This window comes from Eurypyga helias, unplaced genomic scaffold, assembly GCF_000690775.1.
Source record: "Eurypyga helias isolate BGI_N326 unplaced genomic scaffold, ASM69077v1 scaffold116, whole genome shotgun sequence".
NCBI classification, from domain to species: Eukaryota; Metazoa; Chordata; class Aves; order Eurypygiformes; family Eurypygidae; genus Eurypyga; species Eurypyga helias.
The window spans coordinates 223-9,990 of NW_010254471.1; the positions used below are offsets into that span (position 1 = coordinate 223).

General features: G+C 42.1%; 1 protein-coding gene across 2 annotated transcripts; it reads left to right on the forward strand.

Moving 5' to 3' along the window:
• Positions 1-237: 237 nt before the first annotated feature.
• Positions 238-9,315, forward strand: PCDH18 (protocadherin 18). 2 transcript variants are annotated; one of them, XM_010152971.1, is made up of 4 exons: positions 238-2,742; positions 3,688-3,776; positions 3,912-4,075; positions 8,320-9,315. In XM_010152971.1, the coding sequence occupies exons 1-4, from the start codon at positions 238-240 to the stop codon at positions 8,988-8,990; spliced, it is 3,429 nt and encodes a 1,142-aa protein (XP_010151273.1). In that variant the 3' UTR covers positions 8,991-9,315. The 2 variants fall into 2 exon arrangements, with proteins under 2 accessions (XP_010151273.1, XP_010151274.1); XM_010152972.1 differs by having other exon boundaries at positions 3,691-3,776.
• Positions 9,316-9,768: the final 453 nt, after the last annotated feature.

Genomic DNA, 9,768 nt, shown 5'->3' on the forward strand with positions numbered 1-9,768 from the left:
GTTTCATCCTGAAAGAGGAGCGGGGAGTCAAATGAGAAAGCGTGGATTGCGTACAGATTGTATCTGGATGTCCTGGCACGGTGTGTATAGAAAAAGAGAAAAGTTTTCTGATCTGGTAAGATATTAATACGGGGCTGACTTAGAAAAGGCGTTTTCAAGTTTTAGAGGACCAGATGTGCGCTGGGTTTAAGGTACCGGAGGAAGTCGAAATAATTGCTTTTTAACTTGCTTGGAGAAATGCATTGCAAAAACTTACAAATGCACCGAATCGGCAGTAAAATGCACTTTATATTCATTTTTGCACTGATGATAGTATCTTTCAATAAGACTGTGCTGGGCAAGAATTTGAAATACAGGATTTATGAGGAGCAGAGAGTTGGATCAGTAATTGCAAGACTATCGGAGGATGTAGCTGATGTTTTATTAAAAATGCCTAACCCTTCCTCGGTTCGTTTTCGAGCCATGCAGAGGGGGAATTCACCCTTGCTGGTAGTCCGGGAGGATAACGGAGAAATCAGCATAGGAGCTAAAATTGACCGGGAGCAACTCTGCCAGAAAAACTTAAACTGCTCCATAGAGTTTGATGTGATCACTCTCCCCACTGAACATCTGCAGCTTTTCCATGTTGAAGTTGAAGTGCTGGATATTAATGACAACTCTCCCCAGTTTTCCAGAGCTCTTATCCCTATCGAAATATCAGAGAGTGCAGCTGTAGGAACCCGGATCCCTTTGGACAGCGCTTTTGATCCAGATGTAGGGGACAACTCCCTTCACACTTACTCCCTTTCTGCAAATGATTTTTTTAGCATTGAGGTGAGAACCAGGACTGACGGTGCTAAGTACGCAGAGCTGATCGTGGTCAGAGAGCTGGACCGGGAGTTGAAGTCAAGTTATGAACTCCAACTCACTGCATCAGATAAAGGGGTGCCTCAGAGATCTGGATCATCCCTCCTGAAAATAAGCATTTCTGATTCCAATGACAACAGCCCTGTTTTCGAGCAACAGTCGTATGTAATCCAGCTCTTAGAAAACTCGCCGGTTGGGACGTTGCTCATAGACCTCAACGCCACTGACCCAGATGAGGGCGCTAACGGTAAGGTCGTGTACTCCTTCAGCAGTCATGTGTCTGCCAAAATTACAGAGACTTTTAGGATAGATTCAGAGAAAGGACATCTGACCCTCCTGAAGCAAGTGGACTATGAAGTAACCAAATCCTATGAAATTGATGCTCAGGCTCAAGATTTGGGGCCAAATTCTATTCCGGCTCACTGCAAAATTATAATTAAAATTGTGGATGTGAATGACAACAGGCCCGAAATTAACTTAAACCTGATGTCCCCTGAGAAAGAAGAGATAGCTTACATTTCTGAAGGGTCACCCCTGGACACTTTCGTTGCCCTGGTGAGAGTGCAAGACAAGGACTCTGGTGTGAATGGAGAGATAGTTTGCAAGCTCCATGGCCATGGCCACTTTAAACTCCAAAAGACTTATGAAAATAACTATTTAATCTTGACTAATGCCACTCTAGATAGGGAAAAGAGATCTGAATACAGCTTGACTGTAATAGCGGAGGACAAGGGAACGCCAAGTCTCTCCACAGTGAAACACTTTACTGTCCAAATCAGTGATGAAAATGACAACCCACCCCGCTTCCAGACAAACAGATATGAAGTGGTTATTTTGGAAAATAACTCTCCCGGAGCATACATCACATCAGTCACAGCCACAGACCCAGATCTAGGTGACAATGGGCAGGTGACCTACACTATTTTGGAGAGCTATATTTTGGGAAGTTCTATAACCACCTATGTGACCATTGATCCCTCCAACGGGGCGATCTATGCCCTGCGAACCTTTGATCATGAAGAAGTAAATCAAATGGCCTTCATGGTTCAAGCTAGGGATGGAGGGAGTCAGCAGCTTGTTAGCAATACCACTGTTGTGCTAACCATCATCGACGAAAACGACAACGCTCCTGTCATCGTGGGGCCAGTGCTACGCAACAGCACAGCAGAAATCTCAATCCCTAAAGATGCTGGAATTGGCTTTCTTGTCACTAGGATAAGGGCTACAGATAGAGACTCTGGTATGAACTCTGAACTCAGCTGCTCCATAGCGGCTGACAAGGAAAACAGCATCTTTGTGATGGATCCCAAAACTTGTGACATCTCCATCAACGTGAGTGTTGAATCAGTTCCAGCAAAGCAATGGGAGTTTTTTGTGATAGTCCAGGACAAAGGCAGCCCTCAGCTTAGTACTAAAGCACTTCTGAAGTGTACTGTTTTTGAGTACATTTATTCGTTTTCAAGCACAGAAGCAACTTTGGTAAGCCAACCTTCCCTGGATGTCTCCATGATAACGATTATATCCTTAGGATCAATATGTGCTGTGTTGTTGGTCATTATGGTTATCTTTGCTACAAGATGTAATAGAGAGAAAAAGGACACCAGGTCCTACAACTGTCGCGTGGCGGAATCGACCTACCAGCACCACCCAAAACGACCCTCAAGACAGATCCACAAAGGGGACATTACATTAGTGCCAACAGTTAATGGCACTTTACCCATCAGATCTCACCACAGAGCTTCTCCATCATCCTCTCCGACCCTGGAAAGGGGACAAATGAGCAGCCGGCAGAGCCACCACAGCCACCAATCGCTGAACAGCCTGGTGACAATCTCCTCTAACCACGTGCCTGAAAATTTCTCACTGGAGCTCACCCACGCTACTCCGGCTGTTGAGGTAAGGTCCACACTTCATCTTGCACATCCATTCACTTATGTGTTCATGTGAGAGCGTGGAGGTACCCTGCACGCAACCTGTGAGAGCAATAAGCAACTAGGTCTATGCCTAATGAGAACGTGCTGTGGATTTAGATGTCACAGTTTTAGATGTCACAGTTTTATTCCAATATCAGCTGAATCCATTAACGTGGGGAACAGGATTAAATGTATTATTAATAGCATCATTTCTTGGTTCTTCCCTGTAAGGCTGAAACAGTGGAGTGTAACATAGACAGTACTCTTCTCTGGTTTCCTGCTCGCTCGCTCTTTCTTCCTTTCCTGCGATTATAGTTTTGCTTAAGAAAGAGTGCCAGAGTATTTATACAGAGAAACAATACAAGAAATTCTTTGATTAATAAGGATGCAGAACTAAAAGGTTAAACCCTGACACAGTTTAAATATAGCTGTTGTCCTATACGATCATAGTATCTCAAACTTTGAGAGCACCCATCTCGGTTTTGGCTGCAAATGCTTGGTAATGGCCTAAATGAGAGCTGTGTCCTGGTAACTCTTTACACGTAAAGTAATGACATTTTATTTTGAATTAGGATCCTGGAATGGTAAGGGGTTGATTCTAATCTAAACAAAATGCCACCTTTGTTTAATTACTTGTTTTATTTGTTAATGAATTCATTATTATGAGTTCAGAGGCTAATAAACAGCAGTGCATTTCCTCATTGTTCAAGGCCCTCAGATGTTTCCTGTGGCAGACACTGTACTACAGAATAGCCTGTTGTGCTGCATTATATAGGTGTAGGTATTTAATTTAATTAAACTTTAAAGGAAAAAAAACCCAAAAAACCAAAAACACCCAACTAACAAACCTGAGAAGAGAATTAGTGGTTTTACAACTAGGAATTTGAGCTTTCATTTCAAGGAATCAGTCTTTTCACCTTTTCTTTAGCAGGTTTCTCAGCTTCTCTCAATGCTTCACCAGGGCCAGTATCAACCAAGGCCAAGTTTTCGAGGAAACAAGTATTCCAGAAGCTACAGGTAAGGATCTGGACTGTTCTGATACATATGCATGTACATGTATCAGAAAATACAGACATGTATTTTTAATCAAAAATTTGAATATAACATATGTGAGAGAAATTAACTCCACTGTCACCACAATTCTTTTCACAGATATGCCCTACAAGACATGGATAAATTCAGCTTGAAAGATAGTGGCCGTGGTGATAGTGAAGCTGGAGACAGTGACTATGATTTGGGCAGAGAGTCTCCAATTGACAGACTTCTTGGGGAAGGATTCAGTGACCTTTTCCTTACAGATGGGAGAATTCCTGCAGGTAAGAGCACAATGGAAGCTGAACACTTTATTTGCAGTGCTGCCTGGCTGTCACTTTGATAAAGCTACTACTGAGAAAGCAAATATTCTTTAGCTTTCAAGTCCTGTGTTTCCTTCCTCTTTACTCTGCTTCATGATAAATATTGAGCTGAAGCCTTCACATATCTAGTGAGATGAAACCTCAGACATAACTGAAAACATGCCCAGAGCAATGCCTATTTTTTTTCTATTATTCACGTCATCGTGAGCTGGCTCCAAATTCCCTCCAAAAGCACGATCTGCTCCGTGTCCTTAGACTTTTAATGACTGGGTGGATGTTTTTGCAAAGCCAGGCAGTTGTGGTTTGTTAAAAATACACAGAACTATAATTTGGGAGATACATTTTCCACAGTGGGTTTGATCCTTTTGATACAAACTTCTACCGTTCAGAAATGGATTGTGAAAGTGGTCTAGAAATATGGCTGGAGAAGAAAGAAAAGCGGGTTTTTTTCCCCAATGAAAAAATGAACTTGAGTGTCGAGGGAAAGATCTAAATATGTCCCAGATTTTACATCTTGCAACCCTAATTTCTAGAAGAAAGTCCTTAAGAGGTACAAATCAGAGGGTGGAAAAGAAAAACCTAGAAAAGGGTGAGTGAAAGTAAGATAAACACACGCATACATATTCATGTGTATGAAGTACACTTTTAAATTTATGCCCAGTTATAAGTTGAATAAAAGAGGCTATGAGAAATCATGCTAAGCACAGATATGAGAATTTTGTAATTACTTTATAGCCACTGGTCTCAGATCTTGTACTTATTTCAGATCATATTTAGTTTTCTTTGTATAACCAACAGGGACAGATGATTTCAGTACGGTTCCCTAGAACTAGAGTATAAACTTAAAAATTTGGTTTAGTAAAGTCATTTTATACAGGGAGACACATTGTTTTGTGGGGCGGTGCAGCACATATTCTCCCCTAAAGTGACCCTCACGTATTGCCCAGGGCTGGAGGAGAGGAGCTGCAGTGTTGCAGCTCCTTCCCTCTACTGCCATGGAAAATACCAGTGAGGGGATTGTACCTGATCTTGGTATGTTTTGCCCTGAGAAGTAAGCTGTTACATTAGGCAAGAGTAAAGCTCAAAAGTTTAATTTGTTCTGATACATTTTAAATTTTAAATTTTATTTTTATGTTTTGTTCCAGACTAGGACTATCACCTACCCAGGCATTCAATCTCCTTCTTCAACTGAGTCTTATGTACCCAATGTTTCAAAACCAGAGACCTTGAAAAGTTACTATTTTTTCAGAATCCTTAACTGAAATCTGCAGTCCTAACATACATTTTTATCCTCATCCCCCTCAGATCCTACTACTTACTTCTCTGCCAGCTAGCATGAGGCATGTCTCATTCTCTCCTGTGGCTGGCAGAGAGGCAGGGAGGGATCTGCTGGAGCTCTCAGTTGCCAGGGGAACTTCAAGTGCAATGGTGTTTGCACTGGCATCCAGCCCTGCTGCTGCCAAGGAAGAGCTCTCCCCTTCCTGGTGTGCAGCTGGGGACTGTTACCCTCTTGGCTAGCTGAAACGCCCATGACTCATTTTCAGCTCTTGCCATGCAGTCTCTAAAACAGGAATCCAAAGGGTAGGATTTTAAAAAGTCCCGGCCTTTGCCCAACACTAATTGCATTCAAAGTAAGGAAAACTCCAGCTGAGTACAGACAAAACTGGCCTGGATTGTCAAGGTGGACATTTAATTTCACCCAGATGTCCATTTGCTGCAATGCGTGCTGTTAATCCATCAGATAAGTATGCTGAACCTGCTCAGATGAGAGTTGAATTGATCTGCAATCCAAACAAATGAAAAGGAAAAGAAAACTTTCTGGGAGTTTCCTGTTCTCCATTTTGAAAGACTCCTGCACTGTCAGTCTGGACACAGGCAAAATGCTGTGAGAAAGTCCTTTCAGTTTGTGCCTTTAAGGTGGAACTGTAAAGGAACGGAGCCAGTCCCTCGAAACTGCAAAAATTAGATGATCAGAAAGTTCAATAACTGCTCTTGAAAGACATGTTTCTTTCTCTCTCACTTTTTAGATCCTCATTTAATAAGCTTTAAGTTCTGGTGAGAAAATGCTGTTGTACACCTGGTCTTTTTTGTGGTTTGTTTGTTGTTGTTGTTTTTATTTTTTTTAATTTGTAACTGATTTAAGGACAGACTATGACACCATTCAGTTTTGTCAGAGTATCTTTCTGTCTCAGGTTCAGGAATGTCAGAATTTATTATTTTGTACCAAAACCAATCCTGATCACTTCAGTAACAAAACTCATAATAAGACAACTTTCACTACTAATGAAATGCTAGACCATTGAAAGTCTGCCATTAATCTGCAGACATCTCCTTAGAAGACTAATCCCTAACTTCTGGGATGAGTTGAAAGCTTGTCTAGGATCCATGGATCACTAAGATATCTTTTCTCCTTTCTAAGTCCTAGGCATTTTCTGTAAAACAACACGTGTGCTTTTCATACATGGGACCAAAGCACTTGAAGGCATTTCAGTCACTGGTATCACAGCTTCAGCCACTGATATTTTCTAGGTTGCTTTTTCCATTAAAGCTCGCTGATCAGAAAGCCATTTGCAATAGCTCGTGTAATATCCAGCCTGCAGGCTGAACCTGTTTTCTGGAAGGAGTTCATGCTCTTACATGTAAAACACAGAGAAAGTTTATACTCAGAGGAATGGAAAGGGCATTAGGAAAGCAAACAGTATGATAGGCTGTGTAAAGCACAGAGATAAATAGCTCTGACAGGATGAGCATAGGACTTCAACAATCACTGGTACATCCTAAGCTGAAATACTCTGTTCAGTTCTGCTTACACCATTGCAAAGAGATTTTTATGATAAAATGAGTGGATTTGGAGCCAGATGGGAAACATGATGAGAAAGCAAGGAAAACTTACAAGGTGTAAGTGCAAACATTTCTTATGTATTCAATCTGTATAGAGAAAAAGAAACTCTATTCTGTTTGGGCTAATCTAAGCATTAATTGATAGAGGTTTAGGACAAAATCTTCTTATGGTCAAAACATCCATAATGCAAAGAGTCTGGCATTTCTGAGAACTTTCTTTTGAAGTGTGTGACTCAAATTCAAGCTAGTGGCCCTTGCAGCACCTGGGTCTTTTCCAGCATGTCTGCCAAGCCCCAGGCAGTGCCTAGCCTGAGCTGAGGCTCCATGTCCTAAAGAGTTGGTTCCCTTTGGAGAGGAAAATTTGGCCTCTCTCCTGGTGCAATCTCTCTTTGCACGTCTGTCAAACAGTGCTTTGCCGGTCTCTGCTTCCAGGGACCATTTCCAGACCTCTTCAGGTGTTTGTGGAGTGCCCTTCCATGGGCCAGTTCAGATCAGCATAGCTCCAAGAGGTACTGTCACTTGCCCCATCATATTGCTTCTCCCTGAGAGACACCAGTAAAACCAAGCAGCTGAGAGGGTGGCTCCACTTCCTGCTCTTCAGCTTGGTTGGCCTGGATGCCCACCTTGTGGGTTAGAGCCCTCCTTGTGCCAATGCTTGAGCCAGCACAGTCCAGTAACCAGAGCTGCAGAGCTGCAAGTGCACCTTAGACTAACTCCAGTACCATCACTGGATTCACATGGGGTATGAATTAAGCCTTAGGTATTCTGGCACTGGATTAAAATGTAACTGGTTCAGTTAAAAAGGTAGTATGGCATTGGATCACCTTGTATTCAACATACACCTCATTGTCAGATGAAAAGGAGGTGTGTTAATGAAGGGGGAGATCCCTCTGCACGTTACTGTTCTTTCTTTACTTCTCCTGTCCATTTATTCCTGCTTTATTACTCTGATGTGCTTCTCTAGTTGCATGTGGAAGACTTCACTAAAACTTAAGCAAATGCTTGGAGGTAAAAACACCTTTTTTTGGTTGTACAAAGGGAACAAATGGCTTTAAGTCACAAGTGCTTGTTTTCCACCTAGGATTTACATGTTTATCTTCAGCCCTTGTTAAGGGATCTCATTACTGTCTTACATGTTCTGCATTTATTATTATTCTCATTTTTTGAGACCATTCACAAATGGAAGTACGTTTAGATCCAGACTGGTTGTATTTGCCACCTTCCTGGGGTTCACACAGAAAGTGAACCCCAACACCAGACTTGAATGTCTTTGGAGAGGTTCAGCCCTGACGTTAGTCCCTGTGAATGCAAGTGGTACCTGCAGCAGGAAGGAGATGCTCACTCTCCTCTTTTCTCTCTTGCAGCAATGCGGCTGTGCACAGAAGAGTGTAGGGTGCTGGGGCACTCCGACCAGTGCTGGATGCCACCATTGCCCTCTCCCTCCTCCGACTACAGAAGTAACATGTTCATCCCTGGGGAAGAGTTCCAGTCACCCCAACAGCAGCTGCAGCAGCAGCAGCAGCAGGGCCTAGAGGAAGATCCACAGCCTGCTGATGCCAGCGAGAAGAAGAAGAGCTTTTCAACGTTTGGTAAAGACTGCCAGGGTGAGGAGGAGTCCGGGGACACCTGTACCTCCTCTCTCCTCTCGGAAATGAGCAGCGTCTTCCAGCGCCTGCTGCCTCCCTCACTAGATGCCTACACGGAGTGCAATGAGATGGATCGCTCCAACGAGTTGGAGCGCAGGAAGGGACATTTGCCAGCCAAGACTGTAAATTATCCACAGGGGGTGGCAGCCTGGGCAGCCAGCACACACTTCCAAAATCCTGCCAACACCGGGCCCACTCTGGGGACTCACTCAAGCGCGCAGCCTTCCTCTAAATGGCTGCCAGCCATGGAGGAGATCCCAGAGAATTATGAAGAAGATGACTTTGACAATGTGCTCAACCACCTCAGTGATGGTAAACACGAACTCATGGATGCCAGTGAGCTGGTGGCAGAAATTAACAAGCTGCTGCAAGATGTCCGGCAGAACTAATTGTTTCAATAGCCTATTTTTCCATATTTATGGAAAACTGGAAGGGAAAAAATAATGAAAAACAAAAAATGGACTGAGAAGAACTGGCATTGCCAACTAGTTGCATTTATCATAAATGTGTCTGTGTATGTTGAATATTAAAATACTGTATTTTCATATGTACACAATGCAAGTGTGATTATCTTTATCTGTATTTTAAAAATACATTTGTACCTTATATTTATGTGTAATTTAACAAATAAATTTTATTTTTGTACACCCACAGCAAGCATGTTTTCCTAAATGTATATAGATGGTACCACCCTTGTCAAACTTCCGACGTTCTTGCCACACAGGCATGTTAAAAAAATGGAGGGATATTGCTTTCCCTTATTATTTCTTTTAAGTCTCAAATGTTACAAATACAAATTCAAACCACTAAAAAGTTATGCAAACATTAGTTTCAATAAATGATCCAAGACCTTGTTGCAATGTTTCGTTCTTATAATAAGGAGTTGTCAACTCCCATGAAACCTAAAATGTCGTATTTGTTTTGATGATTTTGGTCTATAGTGTCATTTTACCATTTAATTAATGAAATATTGCAGGTTGGGGGGTCTTCCTATTTTTTACAAGTGTTTTCTTAAGTAAATAAATAATGGAATTCAGTGCTGTGATTTTTGTTATCTCAATGTTATCTCTGCAGAAAAAGGTAATTTGTTCTGCTGTTGTTACGCTGCAGAGCCAGTTGAAGTGAGCAGTGTATACTTGAGAGACAGCAATAAAACCAGCTTTTCTG

Excerpts from the sequence above, each read along its gene's own strand:
- PCDH18 (XM_010152971.1), top strand. The coding sequence starts at position 238 with ATGCATTGCAAAAACTTACAAATGCACCGAATCGGCAGTAAAATGCAC. Across the intron at positions 2,743-3,687 it reads ACGCTACTCCGGCTGTTGAG|CAGGTTTCTCAGCTTCTCTC; the intron begins GTAAGGTCCACA and ends CCTTTTCTTTAG. Across the intron at positions 4,076-8,319 it reads AGATGGGAGAATTCCTGCAG|CAATGCGGCTGTGCACAGAA; the intron begins GTAAGAGCACAA and ends TCTCTCTTGCAG.